Below are 21,290 nucleotides of genomic sequence, written 5' to 3'. Positions count from 1 at the left end.
AATTAGCGAAACCGAGAAAGCGCTGTAACTCGACACGTGACTTAGGAACGGGCCAATCGCTGACAGCCTGGACCTTAGCGGGATCCATCTGAATGCCTTCAGCAGACAGATAATCCTCGAGAGCCTTACGTTCGGGAGCCGACAGAGAGAATAGTCTACCCCGAGGGGGAGTGGTCCCCGGAAGGAGATCAATACAACAATCATACGACCGGTGAGGAGGAAGAGAGTTGGCTCTGGACCGACTGAAGACCGTGCGTAGATCATGATATTCCTCCGGCACTCCTGTCACATCACCAGGTTCCTCCTGAGTAGAGGGGACAGAAGAAACAGGAGGGATAGCAGACATTAAACACTTCACATGACAAGAAACGTTCCAGGATAGGATAGAATTACTAGACCAATTAATAGAAGGATTATGACATACTAACCAGGGATGACCCAAAACAACAGGTGTAACAGGTGAACGAAAAATCAAAAAAGAAATGGTCTCACTGTGGTTACCAGATACTGTGAGGGTTAAAGGTAGTGTCTCACATCTGATACTGGGGAGAGGACTACCATCTAAGGCGAACATGGGTGTGAGCCTCCCTAACTCTCTGAGAGGAATGTCATGTTTCCGAGCCCATGCTTCGTCCATAAAACAACCCTCAGCCCCAGAGTCTATCAAGGCACTGCAGGAAGCAGCCGACCCGGTCCAGCGTAGATGGACCGACAAGGTAGTACAGGATCTTGATGGAGAGACCTGAGTAGTAGCGCTCACCAGTAGCCCTCCGCTTACTGATGAGCTCTGGCCTTTAACTGGACATGACATGACAAAATGTCCAGCAGCACCGCAATAGAAGCAAAGGCGGTTGGTGATTCTCCGTTCCCTCTCCTTAGTCGAGATGTGAATACCTCCCAGCTGCATGGGTTCAGTCTCTGAGCCGATGAGAGAAGATGGTTGAGATGCGGAGAAGGGAAACCCCGTTAACGCGAGCTCTCTTCCACGAGCTCGGTGACGAAGATCTACCCGTCGTTCTATGCGGATGGCGAGTGCAATCAAAGAGTCCACGCTGGAAGGAACCTCCCGGGAGAGAATCTCATCCTTAACCTCAGCGTGGAGTCCCTCCAGAAAGCGAGCGAGCAACGCCGGCTCGTTCCAGTCACTGGATGCAGCAAGAGTACGAAACTCTATAGAGTAATCCGTTATGGATCGATCACCTTGACATAGGGAAGCCAGACCCCTGGAAGCTTCCTTCCCAAAAACTGAACGATCAAAGACCCGTATCATCTCCTCCTTAAAGTTCTGATAAACGTTAGAACACTCAGCCCTTGCCTCCCAGATAGCTGTGCCCCACTCCCGAGCCCGACCAGTAAGGAGTGATATGACGTAAGCGATCCGAGCTCTCTCTCCAGAGTATGTGTTGGGCTGGAGAGAGAACACAATATCACACTGGGTGAGAAAGGAGCGACACTCAGTGGGCTGCCCAGAGTAACATGGTGGATTATTAACCCTAGGTTCCGGAGACTCGGAAGACCAGGAAGTAGCTGGTGGTACGAGACGAAGACTCTGAAACTGTCCTGAGAGATCGGAGACCTGAGCGGCCAGGGTCTCAACGGCATGACGAGCAGCAGACAATTCCTGCTCGTGTCTGCCGAGCATTGCCCCCTGGATCTTGACGGCAGTGTTGAGAGAATCCGTAGTCGCTGGGTCCATTCTTGGTCGGATTCTTCTGTTATGCTGATGAAGGAGGACCCAAAAGCGACGTAATAGAAACAGAGTCTTTATTCCATTCTTAAACAAACAATGATTCTCCTGGATCTTCTCAAAGGTAATTCCAACACAGGAAACTGAAAACCTCTTGTCAGTAGAGAGGAACGACTGGAGACGCGACCACAGACTGCAGGTCGCTTCAGGAGGACACAGACCGTAGCTGACATAGACACCTGCTCACACGCAGCATCTGACAAAGGCAAAAAAACACGACAGGGCGCAACAAGGACACAGAACAGCAAACCTCAAACAAGAATCCGACAAAGACAGAAGCAGAAAACAGAGGGAGAAATAGGGACTCTAATCAGAGGGCAAAATAGGGGACAGGTGTGAAAGAGTAAATGAGGTCGTTAGGAGAATGAGAAACAGCTGGGAGCAAGAACGGAACGATAGAGAGAGAGAGCGGGAGAGGGAAAGAGGGAGGAGGAGAGAGAGGAATAGAAAGAGGGAAAGAACCTAATAAGACCAGCAGAGGGAAGCACAGGGACAAGACATGATGATCAAAGACAAAACATGACAAGTATTTTCTCCTTTGTTTAGCCAGTTCAGAGGCATGTGAATCCTCCTTTTTCAATTGGCAGAGTTGGAAAAGCCATTATCAGCTCCCTGCCTTCATAAGACTATTACATGACCATGAACTATATGCATGTGTGAGTCTATTTAAGAAATAAGGCACGAGGAGGTGTGGTATATGGCGGGCTAAGGACTGTCCTTTGCACGACGCAACGCGGAGTGCCTGGAGTGCCTGGACACAGCCCTTAACTGTGGTATATTGGCCATATATCACAAACCCCTGAGGTACCTTATTGCTATTATAAACTGGTTACCAACGTAATTAGAGCAGTAAAAATACATGTTTTGTCATACCCCTGATATACCACGTTTTTTAGCCAATCAGCATTCAGGGCTCGAACCACCCAGTTTATAATTGTTTTTGAAGCCCAGATGTACATACAGTATGTGATTTTATGATGGTATATACACTTGACTGAGTGTGTCTGTGTTCATGGTAGAGTTAATTAGCATTAGTATCACTTTGTCATTCAGTGCATGTGTTTGCACTTTACTGATTGGCGATGTGTGTCTGTGTGTTTAAGTGCATGTGTGTGTTTTAAGTGCATGTGTGTTTAAATTGCGTGTGTGTGTGTTTGTGCGTGTGGGCTCTTGTCTGGGTTATATTTCCCTGTCCTCATCTCCAGTTGAGGTTCTCTTTGATGAGAGGGTAATTCCAGCTGTAATTGGATCTCAATGCCCATTAAGCCTCTTTAATGGGCTGCCGGTAATAATCCACTCATTCTTTAATGTGTTGCCGGTAATAATCCACTCATTCTTTAATGGGCTGCCGGTAATAATCCACTCATTCTTTAATGGGCTGCCGGTAATAATCCACTCATTCTTTAATGGGCTGCCGGTAATAATCCGATCATTCTTTAATGGGCTGCCGGTAATAACCCACTTATTCTTTAATGGGCTGCCGGTAATAATCCACTCATTCTTTAATGGGCTGCCGGTAATAATCCACTCATTCTTTAATGGGCTGCCGGTAATAATACACTCATTCTTTAATGGGCTGCCGGTAATAATCCACTCATTCTTTAATGGGCTGCCGGTAATAATCCACTCATTCTTTAATGGGCTGCCGGTAATAACCCACTCATTCTTTAATGGGCTGCCGGTAATAATACACTCATTCTTTAATGGGCTGCCGGTAATAATCCACTCATTCTTTAATGGGCTGCCGGTAATAATCCACTCATTCTTTAATGGGTTGCCGGTAATAATCCACTCATTATTTAATGGGCTGCCGGTAATAATCCACTCATTCTTTAATGGGCTGCCGGTAATAATCCACTCATACTTTAATGGGCTGCCGGTAATAATCCACTCATTCTTTAATGGGCTGCCGGTAATAACCCACTTATTCTTTAATGGGCTGCCAGTAATAACTCACTCATTCTTTAATGGGCTGCCGGTAATAATACACTCATTCTTTAATGGACTGCCGGTAATAATACACTCATTCTTTAATGGGCTACTGGTAATAATCCACTCATTCTTTAATGGGCTGCCGGTAATAATACACTCATTCTTTAATGGGCTACTGGTAATAATCCACTCATTCTTTAATGGGCTGCCGGTAATAATACACTCATTCTTTAATGGGCTGCTGGTAATAATACACTCATTCTTTAATGGGCTACTGGTAATAATCCACTAATTCTTTAATGGGCTACTGGTAATAATCCACTCATTCTTTAATGGGCTGCCGGTAATAATACACTCATTCCTTAATGGGCTGCCGGTAATAATACACTCATTCTTTAATGGGCTGCCGGTAATAATACACTCATTCTTTAATGGGCTGCCGGTAATAATCCACTCATTCTTTAATGGGCTGCCGGTAATAATACACTCATTCTTTAATGGGCTGCCGGTAATAATACACTCATTCTTTAATGGGCTACTGGTAATAATCCACTCATTCTTTTATGGGCTGCCGGTAATAATACACTCATTCTTTAATGGGCTGCCGGTAATAATACACTCATTCTTTAATGGGCTGCCGGTAATAATACACTCATTCTTTAATGGGCTGCCGGTAATAATACACTCATTCTTTAATGGGCTGCCGGTAATAATACACTCATTCCTTAATGGGCTGCCGGTAATAATACACTCATTCTTTAATGGGCTGCCGGTAATAATACACTCATTCTTTAATGGGCTGCCGGTAATAATCCGATCATTCTTTAATGGGCTGCCGGTAATAACCCACTTATTCTTTAATGGGCTGCCGGTAATAATCCACTCATTCTTTAATGGGCTGCCGGTAATAATCCACTCATTCTTTAATGGGCTGCCGGTAATAATCCACTCATTCTTTAATGGGCTGCCGGTAATAATCCACTCATTCTTTAATGGGCTGCCGGTAATAATCCACTCATTCTTTAATGGGCTGCCGGTAATAACCCACTCATTCTTTAATGGGCTGCCGGTAATAATACACTCATTCTTTAATGGGCTGCCGGTAATAATCCACTCATTCTTTAATGGGCTGCCGGTAATAATCCACTCATTCTTTAATGGGTTGCCGGTAATAATCCACTCATTATTTAATGGGCTGCCGGTAATAATCCACTCATTCTTTAATGGGCTGCCGGTAATAATCCACTCATACTTTAATGGGCTGCCGGTAATAATCCACTCATTCTTTAATGGGCTGCCGGTAATAACCCACTTATTCTTTAATGGGCTGCCAGTAATAACTCACTCATTCTTTAATGGGCTGCCGGTAATAATACACTCATTCTTTAATGGACTGCCGGTAATAATACACTCATTCTTTAATGGGCTACTGGTAATAATCCACTCATTCTTTAATGGGCTGCCGGTAATAATACACTCATTCTTTAATGGGCTACTGGTAATAATCCACTCATTCTTTAATGGGCTGCCGGTAATAATACACTCATTCTTTAATGGGCTGCTGGTAATAATACACTCATTCTTTAATGGGCTACTGGTAATAATCCACTAATTCTTTAATGGGCTACTGGTAATAATCCACTCATTCTTTAATGGGCTGCCGGTAATAATACACTCATTCCTTAATGGGCTGCCGGTAATAATACACTCATTCTTTAATGGGCTGCCGGTAATAATACACTCATTCTTTAATGGGCTGCCGGTAATAATCCACTCATTCTTTAATGGGCTGCCGGTAATAATACACTCATTCTTTAATGGGCTGCCGGTAATAATACACTCATTCTTTAATGGGCTACTGGTAATAATCCACTCATTCTTTTATGGGCTGCCGGTAATAATACACTCATTCTTTAATGGGCTGCCGGTAATAATACACTCATTCTTTAATGGGCTGCCGGTAATAATACACTCATTCTTTAATGGGCTGCCGGTAATAATACACTCATTCTTTAATGGGCTGCCGGTAATAATACACTCATTCCTTAATGGGCTGCCGGTAATAATACACTCATTCTTTAATGGGCTGCCGGTAATAATACACTCATTCTTTAATGGGCTGCCGGTAATAATACACTCATTCTTTTATCTGAATCATAAAGCCCCTTGTGCTTAAGAGCCACTGGTCAATCTCACTAAAGCAAAGGAAAATTAAGAAAGGCTCATTGTCATTTCAAGCCATACATCTTGGGGTTTTGATATCAATATAAAATGTGGCTATCAAGGCTTCTCTTTTATTTGATTTCTCATCATTTATTTCTTGTTTGCAAATTTTTCCCGTAGTCCCTTTGCTGTGTGAGTTTTAGACTGTTGACTTAAGAAAGTTACATTATTCTCTTAATTACTTTTTATTCAGAGAATAGATTGTATTAGGAGAGAAAAACATTTAAATGAAGAATGTATCAACAATAGTACAAAGACCAAGGTAAAAGACACAGGGATTCTGAGCATGAACGAGTGATTGTATAGTTCCTGGTAAGGTGTCATGAATGTCTGACGCGATCTTTAACCATCATCTCATCTATCTCTGAAGAGAACTACGAAGTCAAAATATGAAGGAGCTAGCTTTTCTGATTGAAAAGTCACCTCATCTGTAATCTTCGAAACCCAGAACTAAAATGTTGTGTAATTGCATCAGATGCTCGATTATGTTCTGGGGGTAAATGTGTTAGAAAATAAACTAAAACGAGGAGTGGAAGCAGGGCGGTAGCTCCTCCCCTCTCTCTTTGCAAGTTACAGGCAAGTTAAAACTTTTGACTATGGCCCAAATGTCCCCTCCCCTTCTGAAATCGTGATTCGTCCAAAATGATCAGTGGCCCAAAAAAATGCACCGGAACGTAGTTCCTCGTTAGTCGTCGCATCCCACAGTCTATTGACAGATGCTACAATACCATTTAATGTACGTGCGTCTGTAACCGATGTGAAATGGCTAGCTAGTTAGCGGTGGTGCGCGCTAATAGCGTTTCAATCGGTGACGTCACTCGCTCTGAGGCCTTGAAGTAGTTGTTCCCCTTGCGGCTTTTGTGGCGCGATGGGTAACGATGCTTCTTGGGTGTCAGTTGTCTATGTGTGCAGACACAAGAGATGACCTACTCTGTAATCTCACTTTGTAAAGAATAACAGAGCTCTTCAATCAGATGTTCCTAGACATTGTATAGCGGTAAAGGAGACCTTTGGGTGGCTATCAGCCTTATTGGTGCAATAGTATTACATGACTGAATCCACTGAGAGTTGGAACCTGCTTCCTGTATGTCCCTGTCATTGACAGGCATTCCTTTCAACCTGCACCCAGATAAAAGAGCCACTGAGCATACCCTTAACCTCCTAGCCTTCTGCTTTTAGCATTTCCTTCTCACCATTCCCCTTTCTCTTGGTCAACCCTTCTCTCTTTTTAATCCCTTTTCTTCACTCGACCCTCGTTTCCTCTCACGCTCCTCCTGTCAGGCTAACAAACTATTGGCTTTCGCTCTGAGGCCTGGGAGAGAGCTGGCGGACTGGAGGAGAGCCTGTGGACTAGGGGTACCACCAGGAGGGCAGGATGAAGAGAGGGGGGCTGGGGGGGCCAGACGTGGAGGCTGGTTGTTACAGCAGATGGATAGCAATAGTAGTGTGCCCCGTGGAGCCTGGGCCTGGCTGTGTGTAAACAAAGCGGAAGGCTCATCTACCCACAGCGGCCATTACGGCAGCTCTCAGCGTGCCGCACAGCACATCTGCCCAAGCAGGGAGCCATCACTCTCTCTTCAGCACACATAGCATTTGTATTCAGCAGGACTGCTAATGTTGAGCAGCAGAGCGTCTTACAGCTGTCGAGTTCAGACAGGCAAGGTGCTGCGACATAAAAGCCTTGTGCACATATTCAATAGTGAGCAGAACAAAATGAGTTTCATCCATGTTGGGTGGATCGTTGGAAGTCTTCCAGTGTAAGCTTTCGTTAGCTCCATGCCAGGTAGCTGGGTAGATAGTTGGGGAGAGGGGCAGGAGAAAGAGGCAGGGGAGGTGTCACTTTTTCTCTCTCTCCCGCAGTCAGTCTGTCAGGTCCAGAGGTCTCACGCTACACTCCCCTCCACAGTTCTAGTCACACATCGCCATCTAGTGGACATATATATTATCTCAAATGCACAATTGATTTTATTTAGTGTGCTGTGCTATATCACTTTCTACATGCCATACTACAGTACAGTGTTGTGCCATTAATACATTTCCCACAGGAACTGCTGCTGTGGCTGACTGCTGCATCTCACCAGGGGGCACTTCCGATGCAGCACTCTGCTGGCTGGCTGGCTCTAGGCACAGTTCCTCAACCAGAAAGACCATTACTAGTACTCTCACTGTGTGTGTGTGTGTGTGTGTGTGTGTGTGTGTGTGTGTGTGTGTGTGTGTGTGTGTGTGTGTGTGTGTGTGTGTGTGTGTGTGTGTGTGTGTGTGTGTGTGTGTGTGTGTGTGTGTGTGTGTGTGTGTGTGTGTTTGTGCTGCCTAAAACCACTATGCCTATGTGCCAGTGTGAATAGCTGTAATGAAGTTTGGTGTGCTGTGCCATCTGAAATGAACACCATTGTGTTTGTCTTTTGCAGGAGCTGCCAGAGTATGACTAGCCTGTTCAGTAATACCGTGTCCCCAGCCAAAGATGGCTGCTCCTCTCTGCCCCGCCGACCCAGCAACCTCAACAAACCTCCTCTCCGTGCCCTCTACGACCTGCTCATCGCACCCATGGAAGGGGTGAGCGTGTGTGTGTGTGTGTGTGCGCATTTGATAGAGAGGGGAGGAGGAAAGACAGAGAGAGAAAGTGTTTATAAGTCCAATATTAATACCACTCATCACTCCCTGTCTCTGTTTGTCCAGGGCCTGATGCATTCCAGTGGTCCCGTGGGCAGACACAGACAGCTGATATTGGTATTGGAGGGGGAGTTGTACCTCATCCCCTTCGCACTGCTGAAGGGCAGCTCCTCTAATGAGTACCTGTATGAACGCTTCAGCCTCATTGCCGTGCCCTCCATCCAGGGTCTAGGGATCAGCTCCAAGGTCAGAATTGGCTTTTATTTGAATGCCATCACTTCTTTTATTGCTGTTACTACCACTGTCAAGCCCCATGTTACATTCTATCATTGTCATCATTGGCCTCTCTCAATGTGTCCTCAGGGTCATTCTCGGCGGGTGGGGCCGGCTTCCTGTGGGGGCGTGTCCATGGCAGCTGTGGTGGGTAACCCTCGTCTGCCGTCCTCTGTGATGGACCGCTGGCTGTGGGGGCCCATGCCCTCGGCCGAGGAGGAGGCCCTCATGGTGTCTGAGCTGCTGGGCTGCCATCCACTGGCTGGATCCTCTGCCACCAAGGAGAGGGTGATGAGTGCCCTCACTCAGGCCGAGTGTGCACACTTCGCTACCCACATCTCCTGGAAGCTGGCCGCCCTGGTGCTCACACCCAACCCAGAGAGCATACCCGGCGGGGCAGGGGCGGGTGTGGGGACTGGAGGGAGAGGGGCAGGGGGTGGGAAGAGAGGCAGTGGAGGCAAGGGCAGGAAAGGCTCGTTTGGGAGCAGCTACACCATCCCAGAGAGCCTGCACCTGCAGGATGATGGGAGCGACGCAGAGAGTATCTGTGACAGCCCTCCCCTGCAGGAGTTCCTGCTCACCGCTGCTGACATACTGGACCTGAGGCTGCCTGTCAAACTGGTGGTGCTGGGGTGAGTGGATCAGGAGAGGGGCGGCTGGCCTAATGTGGAACACCTCTTATTTCAAGTGGATTCTATAACAAAATGTCCAGTCTGTTATCCACTGATAGTTATGTAGTTATGCTGTGGTAGATAAAGATATAGTCGACAGTGCAGTAGTCTAGTATTGGTGATAGAGGGTTATGTAACCAGGTGGTGGTGTGTGTGTGTATCTTATCTACAGGTCATACCAGGAGTCCAGCAGTAAGGTGACAGCAGACGGTGTGGTAGGTCTGACCAGGGCCTTCCTTGCTGCTGGGGCCCAGTGTGTCCTGGTGTCTCTGTGGCCTGTTCCTGTGTCAGCCTCCAAAGTGTTCGTCCATGCCTTTTACACCGCTCTGCTCAACGGGACCAAGGCCAGCGCTGCCCTCGCAGACGCCATGAAGACTGTCCAGAGCAGCAAGCAGTACTCCCACCCCTCCAACTGGGCAGGTTAGAGACATTCTACTTCCACACACTCAGTACTCCCACCCCTCCAACTGGGCAGGTTAGAGACATTCTACTTCCACACACTCAGTACTCCCACCCCTCCAACTGGGCAGGTTAGAGACATTCTACTTCCACACACTCAGTACTCCCACCCCTCCAACTGGGCAGGTTAGAGACATTCTACTTCCACACACTCAGTACTCCCACCCCTCCAACTGGGCAGGTTAGAGACATTCTACTTCCACACACTCAGTACTCCCACCCCTCTAACTGGGCAGGTTAGAGACATTCTACTTCCACACACTCAGTACTCCCACCCCTCCAACTGGGCAGGTTAGAGACATCCTACTTCCACACACTCAGTACTCCCACCCCTCCAACTGGGCAGGTTAGACACATTCTACTTCCACACACTCAGTACTCCCACCCCTCCAACTGGGCAGGTTAGAGACATTCTACTTCCACACACTCAGTACTCCCACCCCTCCAACTGGGCAGGTTAGAGACATTCTACTTCCACACACTCAGTACTCCCACCCCTCCAACTGGGCAGGTTAGAGACATTCTACTTCCACACACTCAGTACTCCCACCCCTCCAACTGGGCAGGTTAGAGACATTCTACTTCCACACACTCAGTACTCCCACCCCTCCAACTGGGCAGGTTAGAGACATTCTACTTCCACACACTCAGTACTCCCACCCCTCCAACTGGGCAGGTTAGAGACATTCTACTTCCACACACTCAGTACTCCCACCCCTCTAACTGGGCAGGTTAGACACATTCTACTTCCACACACTCAGTACTCCCACCCCTCCAACTGGGCAGGTTAGAGACATTCTACTTCCACACACTCAGTACTCCCACCCCTCTAACTGGGCAGGTTAGAGACATTCTACTTCCACACACTCAGTACTCCCACCCCTCCAACTGGGCAGGTTAGAGACATTCTACTTCCACACAATCAGATTGGCTTGGTTTGTCACCTCCAACTGAGTAGATCCCACTGGACTCTCACTGTCTGCATCTCTCTTTTCCTCTCCTTCCTGTTGATCTTGTGGATGTGTCTGTCCAGGCTACATGCTGATTGGTAATGACGTGAAGCTGAACAGCCCCTCGTCTCTGATTGGCCAGGCTCTAGCAGAGATCCTACAGTATCCAGAGAGAGCACGGGATGCTCTGCGGGTCTTACTGCACCTTGTGAGGGTCAAATACACACACACACACACACACACACACACACACACACACACACACACACACACACACACACACACACACACACACACACACACACACACACACACACACTCTTACATTAGTCTAAATCCCCCTGTCCCCACCAGGTGGAGAAGTCTCTCCAGAGGATTCAGAACGGCCAGCGTAACTCCATGTACACGTCCCAGCAGAGTGTGGAGAACAAGGTGGGGGGCGTCCCAGGCTGGCATGCCCTGCTGACCGCTGTGGGCTTCCGCCTGGACTCGGCTGGCACCGGCATCCCTGCTGCTGTCTTCTTCCCCACAGCAGACCCTGGAGACAGGCTGCAGCAGTGTAGCACCACCCTGCAGTCAATACTTGGTAGGCAGTGGTCCTTGGCAGGAGGACATGGGACTGGGGATAGGACAGTGAGATGGAGAACAGCTCCAGACATGAACTGGGCCTCCATCTTTCTACTATAGAATATCAAAAGTTACAATACTGCTTATCAGGTGGCTTTGTGTGCTTTTTACCAACACACAGATAGTATAACCAGTGTTTTACTCTTCTGCTGAATGTATGGTATATTAAATGCAGCTTGATTAATGCTGAATAATGAACCATGTGCTTTAACCGTGTCGCCCAGGTCTACCGCCCCCAGCTCTCCAAGCCCTGTGTAAACTCATCACCGCCTCCGAGGCAGGAGAGCAGCTCATCAACCGGGTAGGCCCCAGCACCACAGCACCCCAGCACCACAGCACCACAGCAGCGCAGCACCGCAGCACAGCACCACAGCACCCCAGCACCACAGCACCACAGCACCACAGCACCACAGCACCTCAGCACCACAGCACCCCAGCACCACAGCACCGCAGCACCACAGCACCACAGCACCCCAGCACCACAGCACCACAGCACCACAGCAGCACAGCACAGCACCCCAGCAGCACAGCACCACAGCACCCCAGCACCACAGCACCCCAGCAGCACAGCACCACAGCACCCCAGCACCACAGCACCGCAGCACCACAGCACCACAGCACCCCAGCACCACAGCACCACAGCAGCACAGCACAGCACCCCAGCAGCACAGCACCACAGCACCCCAGCAGCACAGCACCACAGCACCCCAGCACCACAGCACCACAGCACCACAGCAGCACAGCACCCCAGCACCACAGCACCACAGCACCACAGCACCACAGCACCACAGCACCACAGCACCCCAGCACCACAGCACCACAGCAGCACAGCACAGCACCCCAGCAGCACAGCACCCCAGCAGCACAGCACCACAGCACCCCAGCAGCACAGCACCACAGCACCCCAGCACCACAGCAGCACAGCACCCCAGCACCACAGCACCACAGCACCACAGCACCCCAGCACCACAGCACCACAGCACCACAGCACCACAGCACCACAGCACCACAGCAGCACAGCACCACAGCACCACAGCACCACAGCAGCACAGTGTTACTGCTCACCACTGGAGTGTAGTATTTAGTGTCTTGCAACTCCAGAGAGGGAGACATTGTGTATTATGAAGGAAACAGAAACCCGACTCTTCCCATTATCTGAGCCGCTGGGGACTTACTTCATTTTTTTATATATATGTTTTTTTATTTAACTTTTATTTAACCAGGCAAGTCAGTTAAGAACAAATTCTTAATTACAATGATGGAAAATTGTGCGCCGCCCTATGGGACTCCCAATCACGGCCGGATGTGATACAGCCTGGATTCAAACCAGGGACTGTAGTGACGCCTCTTGCACTGAGATGCAGTGCCTTAGACCACTGCGCCACTCAGGAGCACTGAGCCCTTAAAGGCCCAGTGCAGTCAAAATTCAGTGTTCCTGTGTTTTGTATCATATTGTACAACAGCTGATGAAAATAACACTGTAAAAGTGTGAAGAAATGTATTATAGTTATTTCCTGATATTTGTTGCTTGAAAATACAATCTACACAGGACCTTTTAATCAGCCTGTTTGTATGGGTGGACTTTCAGCCTGCCTGGTGACATCACTAGGTGATACATTGGTTAATAGACCAATAACGTTTAATTTGACTGTATTTATTTATCTGTATGTATTGTCCCCCATGATGAAATCGGGGAGGGGACTGTGGATCTGTCTCCGTCTGTTATTATGTTTTTACAATAGTCACGATATATCAGACAGCACTGCGTCTTGGCTTAGAGATCTGACATTTACAAAATTGTACTGATTGTCCAAAGAGGAGAGGAGAGCTATAGTAATGAAATGTACGTACGATAGTCACACAATATATCTCAGACACAACTGGCCCGATCTTGACGAAACTTGGGTGAACGATGCGTCTTGTCATATTTGTACTTTTTACTACTCTAGGGCTATTATTAATGCTTGGATAACCTTATCTACTATTATGTCTAGATTTATTTTTTCATTCTTTATGAGGTGTGCACTGCGCATAACACCGGAATAAGTGACACTGACTGAATTATCGCTGTGAATCATTGTAATGTTTGTCTATGTGTCAATTGATTCCGTAAGGGATGGGTTGCCAACTAGAGATTTGACACGAAAATACAATTTAATTCATTAACTCATTCAATCATTCATTCATTCATTCAACAAAGAGAGTCCCAAACCTCTCTGCCAATAACAACTCGTTTTAAGTTTTCCCCTTCCCACTCAGATCACTCCAAGACAGTCCTAGCTTGCTTGACAAATAAACTCAGCAAAAAAAAGAAACGTCCCCAACTGCGTTTATTTTCAGCAAACTTAACATGTGTAAATATTTGTATGAACATAAGAAGATTCAACAACTGAGACATAAACTGAACAAGTTCCACAGACATGTGACTAACAGAAATTGAATAATGTGTCCTTGAACAAAGGGGGGGGGGGGGGGGAGGCAAAATCAAAAGTAACGGTCAGTATCTGGTGTGGCCAACAGCTGCATTAAGTACTGCAGTGCATCTCCTCCTCATGGACTACACCAGATTTGCCAGTTCTTGCTGTGAGATGTTACCCCACTCTTCCACCAAGGCACCTGCAAGTTCCCTGACATTTCTGGGGGAAATGGCCCTAGCCCTAGCCCTCACCCTCAATCCCATTGACGTGCTCAATGGGATTGAGATCCGGGCTCTTCGCTGGCCATGGCAGAACGAACACTGACATTCCTGTCTTGCAGGAAATCACGCACAGAACGAGCAGTATGGCTGGTTTGCATTGTCATGCTGGAGGGTCATGTCAGGATGAGCCTGCAGGAAGGGCACCACATGAGGGAGGAGGATGTCTTCCCTGTAACGCACAGCGTTGAGATTGCCTGCAATGACAACAAGCTCAGTTTGATGATGCTGTGACACACCGCCCCAGACCATGACGGACCCTCCACCTCCAAATCGATCCCGCTCCAGAGTACAGGCCTCGGTGTAACGCTCATTCCTTCAACGATAAACGCAAATCCGACCATCACCCCTGGTGAGACAAAACCGCAACTCGTCAGAGAAGAGCACTTTTTGCCAGTCCTGTCTGGTCCAGCGACGATGGGTTTGTGCCCATAGGTGACGTTGTTGCCGGTGATGTCTGGTGAGGACCTGCCTTACAACAGGCCTACAAGCCCTCACTCCAGCCTCTCTCAGCCTATTGCGGACAGTCTGAGCACTGATGGAGGGATTGTGTGTTCCTGGTGTAACTCGCGCAGTTGATGTTGCCACTGATGGAGGGATTGTGCGTTCCTGGTGTAACTCGGGCAGTTGTTGTTGCCACTGATGGAGGGATTGTGCGTTCCTGGTGTAACTCGGGCAGTTGTTGTTGCCACTGATGGAGGGATTGTGTGTTCCTGGTGTAACTCGGGCAGTTGTTGTTGCCACTGATGGAGGGATTGTGCGTTCCTGGTGTAACTCGGGCAGTTGTTGTTGCCATCCTGCCAGAAAGGGATCTGGGCTTTTGTTTCCACATTGGTGGTGACCATAACATTTGAAACATTCCAAGCATGTATGATATATGAGGTATTCCTGACAGCACACTGCAAAGGCAACTATGCATGGTGATTCAATGGTTTTGTGTAATATGTGTCTAATGTATGACACACTACCCATCAGTTGTGTTTTTCTGTTTCCCTGTGTGCCCTTTGTGTCCCCATTGGACCTGGTCTCCTCTGCTCTTTGTGAATGGGCTGTCCTATATGCATGCACTAAAAGCCTCTTCTCTCTCTCCTGCCCCTGTCTCTAACCTGCGGTCTGAAGGCTGTTAAAAATATGGTGGGAATGGTAAGTGTGCCTCCCCCTCTACACCTCGTCCCACCCCATCCCACCCATCTCCATTTCACTGCTGCTTTAAACCACCTAGCACAATCCTCTTGCATCAACTTTAACTAAGCAATAGATTAAATGCATGTGAAGCATGCTCTGTTCTTTAGCACTTACAGTATGTACTGTATGTGGTTTTCTTGTGGTGTGATTTTCATATAAGCCCTTGGGCTTCCAATCACACCTTTATTTGTTTTTATCTGTATTGTTGTCTATCACTTGTTTTCTTTGGTGCAAATAAATTAAACTTAAACATGTCTCATACAGTTCCAGTTACTGATGTACAACCTCTACTAGCTCCAAGTTTATAGTGTAGTGCTGTTTGGGCCAACATTCCACTGCTGGGCAGTGCAGCGTTATCAGTGTTCTTGGGTTTACAACCCTGGTTCACTCAAGGTCAGGATGAAAGGATGAAAATTCCACGTATAAAGAAACGGAGCTTGAACAGAGAAGAGAAAGGGAAGAGGGCATGTTAATCAAGTGGTGACAGTACTTCAGGTCAGTTTGACAAAGGTTTCTCTGTTCCAGGCTGAATAATCCCTAAACAGTGAGGGTGAGTGTGGCCCGGGGTCACGCGTTAAACTCCCACAGAGGAGGAGGAGATGGTTCCCTCCTAATCTAAACCACCCTGAGCCACTGAGCCATGCTCCACAGTAAAGCTACTGTAGTTCTGATAGGCTGAAGAGCCAATCCCTTGGGAACTAAGATCAACCCTACACAGGGTCAAAGGGCAGAGGCAGAGTTACTAAACCTGACAAAAATTAACTCTTCCTTGCCACAACAGAGATGGTCATGGTGGAAGTCATTTTATGACACTGGTTTATGGAGGAAAACAGTTGACTTGAGCACAACCATCACACATTTGTCCATTTTGTTCTACTTCACTACTTAAAAAGTATATCCACTTGGTCTATCAGTAGCCATTGATCCCATCAACAACTCAGGTCCATAAAAGTAGGTATAGACCAGTTAAAGGTATATAGCTTCCTCCTTTACTCCTGTCTAATCTCCTGTATTTCTTTCCTCTTCTGTCCCTCCAGCTCCACCAGGTGCTGGTCCAGCTTCAGACAGGGGAGAAGGAGCAGGACTTCTCTCTGCTGCCCATCCAAGTGTCCATCAGTGTGCAGCTCTGGAGACTGCCAGGCTGCCATGAATTTCTGGCTGCACTAGGTGAGATACAGTATATCAATAAAATAATTATCCAAATGGATATAATTTCCTAATTTGTCAGTAGTAGGAGTAGCTGTGTGTGTGCTAGGCTGGAAGAGTAACTGTCCTGTGTGTGTGCAGGATTCGACCTGTGTGAGGTGGGCCAGGAGGAGGTGGTACTGAAGACGGGCAAGCAAGCCAACCGCCGCACCATGCACTTTGCCCTCCAGTCCCTGCTGGCACTGTTTGGTAAGTATCGTATTTGTAGATACACAGTGATTAATGATTATAGTTGATTGATACATGATACATTAATGTATACCTTAACATGTTTACCCTTACAATTATTTCCCACTCTTCCCCCTCCCCCTCGCTCTCTCCCTCTCTCCCAGACTCCACAGAGCTGCCAAAGCGTCTCAGCCTGGACAGCTCGTCTTCTCTGGAGTCTCTGGCCTCGGCCCAGTTTGTCTCCAACCCCCTACCGCTGGGCTACCCCAGCCTGCCCTTCTCCCCACCCTGCCTAGACAGTCTGGCCTCAGACGCCATCTCCGTCTACAGCCTGAGCTCCGTGGCCTCCACCATGAGCTTTGCCTCCAAATCAGAGTGTGACTTCCTGGGCCATCGACAGCGTGGTGGGGCCACAGCACACTTCTCTGCCCACAAGCACCCGCACATTCCCCGCAGTCGCTCCTCTCCTCACGGGGCGGCTGCAGCAGCAGGAGGGGGCCGGGGAGATGATGAGGAGTATGAAGGCTTTTCCATCATCAGCAGTGAGCCTCTGGGAAGCCACTGTGACTCCCTGCCTCTACCTCCGGGTCACGGGCAGCGCCACCTCCACCGTGGGGGCAGGGGTGTTGTCAGTAGTTCCAACTCGGGCGCTGGGCGGGGTTACCAGGTGTCTGTGTCGTCACGAGGCAGTGTCAGCACCCCCACCTCCCCAGTCAAGACCAGCCTGGTTCCCAGCCCCAACCCCCCCCTCCAGAAGGTGCCAGGCAAGGTGAGCAGCTCAGACACAGGTGAGTCGGACCAGTCCAGCACTGAGACAGATAGCACCGTCAAGTCCCAGGAGGAGAAGACTGTCCCTCTGGACCCCCAGGAGCTGGCCCAGAAGATCCTGGAGGAGACGCAGAGCCACCTGCGGGCGGTGGGAAGTTTACAACGGGCTGGGGCTGAGGGGGCTGCAGCTGGAGCTACCTCAGCCAGGAGCTCTGCCTTCCGCTCCTCAGAGACCAGCGCCTTCAGCCGTCCCAGCAGCAGCGCCAGTGTCCGCGTCCAGTCCTCCCCACGACCCAAACCTCCCTCCCGCTCTTCCTCCCTGCAGAAGATAAGCTCTGGTTACAATAGCCCTGCAGCCTCGGAGACCTCTCTAAAGGATGGCAGTCACCCCTCCCCTACCCTGGACAGCCACGCCCAGTTCAAGCTCAAATACCCCAGCTCCCCCTATAGTGGTCACATCTCCCGCTCTCCCAGTAACGTGTCCCCCAGCTCTGGCCACCAGTCCCCGGCTTGTAGTGCCCCATCCCCAGCTCTCTCCTACTCCTCCACGGGCTCTGCCTGCTCCAGCCCTGCCGATGCCCCAGACCTGGACCGCCTCAGGAGGGGCGTCATCGATGAGAAGGTTGTGGCCATCCACAACCTGAAGACATTCTGGGCCAACACGGCGTCCCAGCAACAGCAGCAGCATCTGGGTCCAGTCCGTGCTCTCCGTGGCGCCCCAGGACCCCTGGTCTCTGCCAAGAGAGATGTGCTGAGCCTTCTGAACCTCTCCCCACGACACTGCTCCCCCAGCGACGCCCAAGACAGCCTGGAGCTGCGGGAGCTGGGGCTGCAGTCGTTGGACAGGGGCAACAAGAACCCTTCCAATGGACACAACCCCAGAAAGGTGGCCCCCTCGCCCTCTATTTCCACGAGCAGCAGCCCTGGTGCTCGCTCTATCAGACTACCTGCCGGCAATGGATACAAGTTCCTCTCCCCTGGCAGGTTTTTCCCATCCTCCAAATGCTGAGACACTTTAAATGGTCCTATTTCCTGTATTTTGCCTACCACTTGTTATCCTTTGTACTGGGGGAGTTGGGCACTTTCTGGAGGGTCACTATTGGCCCACCGAACTTGATTGACAATGAAAAGTACATAGTCAGCCAATGAGAGTGATCCCTCAGAGGCTCATGAATGCTTAGAAAGTGTCTCGTCATTGTGCCCATAACACTGTCAATGGCAATGAGAAAGACTCAAAGACCTGATACTGTGTTTGTTTGTGTGTGTGTGTGTGTGTGTGTGTGTCAGGTAGACTTCAATGCCAATCGGTATTTCCTCCAAAAAATGTGCTATTTGTGTGGGCCAAGATGAAACCGCTCCAACTGGTCTCCTCCATTCTATTTTTGTTTCAATTTAATGATTATTGTTATTGTTATTGTTTGTTATTAATATTAATATTATTATAATTATTATTGTTTTGTAAATTAAATCCAGTGTTTCACAATCAGTATTAAGTGTTTTTATATTATTAAAAAAGTGAACAAAATTGTACCATGTAAAGATGGATAAATAAAAAAAATAAAAAATATTACATATTTTTTATTGAAATCGAAACTGGCATTTTGCCAGATTTCTTTGTGAATTGAGTGTCTGCTCCACAGCATGGATTCCCTTGCTATTCAATGTTAAGTACCATGTATGACTTTTTTGTCCATGATTTTGGAAATTAAACAAGGAAGTGTCATGACAACCATCTCTGTCATTTATCAGTAAACCTGTTTCAATAAAAATCATGTTTGCTTTCCAATATTTTTGCCTTATTTTATTGCGTTGATGATTTAGCCTGCTGATGAAAATGCTGTATCACTGCATTAATGACTTTGGAAAGATCTTGTGACTACAATACACAGTTTAATGTGGGCAGTGCAATTACACATCAGAGTAGAAGTGCTCACCAAGATATTTTAAAATGAACGCATGAATGGTAAGTTGCTTTGGATAAGAGTGTCTGCTAAATAACTTAAATGTAAGCGTAAAATTAGTGCTGATCTAGTATCAGGTCCTCCTTCTACATGTAATCTTAATAAATAAGATCTGAAAATGATCTTAGATCAGCACTCGTACTCTGATATGTTTTATGAATACAGGCCCTGTGCTCCAGTGACGTGTGGTGAGGTCGGTGGCTGGGTAGGCATGGGCTATTATCACAAATAAACCTAAATGAAGCCCAAGTTCACCATACAACAGATACAGTTGAAGTTGGAAGTTTACATGCACTTAAGGTTGACGTCATTGAAACTAGTTTTTCAACCACTCCACAAATTTCTTGTTAACAAACGAGTTTTGGCAAGTCGGTGCATGACAAGTCATTTTTCCAACAATTGTTTACAGACAGATTATTTCACTTATAATTCACTGAATCACAATTCCAGTGGGTCAGAAGTTTACATACACTAAGTTGACTGTGCCTTTAAACAGTTTGAAAAATTCCAGAAAACGATGTCATGGCTTTAGAAGCTTCTCATAGGCTAACTGACATCATTTCAGTCAATTGGAGGTGTACCTGTAGATGTATTTCAAGGCCTACCTTCAAACTCGGTGACTCTTTGCTTGACATCATGGGAAAATCAAAAGAAATCAGCCAAGACCTCAAGAAAAACAATTGGAGACCTCCACAAGTCTAGTTCATCCTTGGGAGCAATTTCCAAATGCCTGAAGGTACCACGTTCATCTGTACAAACAATAGTACGCAAGTATAAACACCATGGGACCACGCAGCCGTCATACCGCTCAGGAAGGAGACGCGTTCTGTCTCCTAAAGATGAGCGTACTTTGGTGCGAAAAGTGCAAATCAATCCCAGAACAACAGCAAAGGACCTTGTGATGATGCTGGAGGAAACCGGTACAAAAGTATCTATATCCACAGTAAAATGAGTCCTATATAGACATAACCTGAAAAGCCGCTCAGCAAGGAAGAAGCTCCTGCTCCAAAACCGCCATAAAAAAGCCAGACAACAGTTTGCAACTGCACATGGGGACAAAGATCGTACATTTTGGAGAAATGTCCTCTGGTCTGATGAAACAAAAATAGAACTGTTTGGCCATAATGACCATCGTTATGTTTGGAGGAAAAAGGGGGAGGCTTGCAAGCCTTGCAAGCCAAACAACACCATCCCAACTGTGGAGCACGGGGGTGGCAGCATCATGTTGTGGGGGTGCTTTGCTGCAGGAGAGACTGGTGCACTTCACAAAATAGATGGCATCATGAGGGAGGAAAATTATGTGGATATATTGAAGCAACATCTCAAGATATCAGTCAGGAAGTTAAAACTTGGTCGCAAATGGGTCTTCCAAATGGACAATGACTCCAAGCATACTTTCAAAGTTGTGGCAAAATGGCTTAAGGACAACAAAGTCAAGGTATTGGAGTGGCCATCACAAAGCCCTGACCTCAATCCCATAGAAAATTTGTGAGCAGAACTGAAAAAGCGTGTGCGGGCAAGGAGGCCTACAAACTCAGTTACACCAGCTCTGTCAGGAGGAATGGGCCAAAATTCACCCAACTTATTGTGGGAAGCTTGTGGAAGGCTACCTGAAACGTTTGACTCAAGTTAAACAAATTAAAGGCAATGCTACCAAATACTAAGTGAGTGAATGTAAACTTCTGACCCACTGGGAATGTGATAAAATAAATAAAAGCTGAAATAAATCATTCTCTTGTAAGGACTGGGTGTCGGAGTGCGAAGTCAGGCGCAGGAAAAACAGAGGATTCAATAACAATGTTCCTTTAATGAAAC

The 21,290-nt window shown here is 47.7% G+C and overlaps 1 protein-coding gene across 2 annotated transcripts in view; it reads left to right on the top strand.

Annotated features, from left to right (window-relative positions):
- Positions 1–19,302, top strand: part of LOC129826333 (tetratricopeptide repeat protein 28-like) — a 255,197-nt gene extending 235,895 nt beyond the window's left edge. The window contains exons 14-24 of one of the 2 annotated variants that reach the window (XM_055886931.1): positions 8,311–8,455; positions 8,579–8,758; positions 8,876–9,417; positions 9,629–9,876; positions 10,949–11,073; positions 11,220–11,451; positions 11,717–11,793; positions 15,307–15,330; positions 16,410–16,539; positions 16,660–16,767; positions 16,911–19,302. In XM_055886931.1, the coding sequence (XP_055742906.1) occupies positions 8,311–8,455; positions 8,579–8,758; positions 8,876–9,417; positions 9,629–9,876; positions 10,949–11,073; positions 11,220–11,451; positions 11,717–11,793; positions 15,307–15,330; positions 16,410–16,539; positions 16,660–16,767; positions 16,911–18,523 (3,424 nt within the window). In that variant the 3' untranslated portion in view covers positions 18,524–19,302. The remainder of the gene's footprint in view (positions 1–8,310; positions 8,456–8,578; positions 8,759–8,875; positions 9,418–9,628; positions 9,877–10,948; positions 11,074–11,219; positions 11,452–11,716; positions 11,794–15,306; positions 15,331–16,409; positions 16,540–16,659; positions 16,768–16,910) is intronic. The other variant, XM_055886932.1, reaches the window with a different exon arrangement.
- Positions 19,303–21,290: the final 1,988 nt, after the last annotated feature.

This window comes from Salvelinus fontinalis, chromosome 28, assembly GCF_029448725.1.
Source record: "Salvelinus fontinalis isolate EN_2023a chromosome 28, ASM2944872v1, whole genome shotgun sequence".
Classification (NCBI taxonomy): domain Eukaryota; kingdom Metazoa; phylum Chordata; class Actinopteri; order Salmoniformes; family Salmonidae; genus Salvelinus; species Salvelinus fontinalis.
The sequence above is the reverse complement of the archived record's forward strand: the minus strand, read 5'-3'. Positions and strand labels throughout refer to the sequence as shown.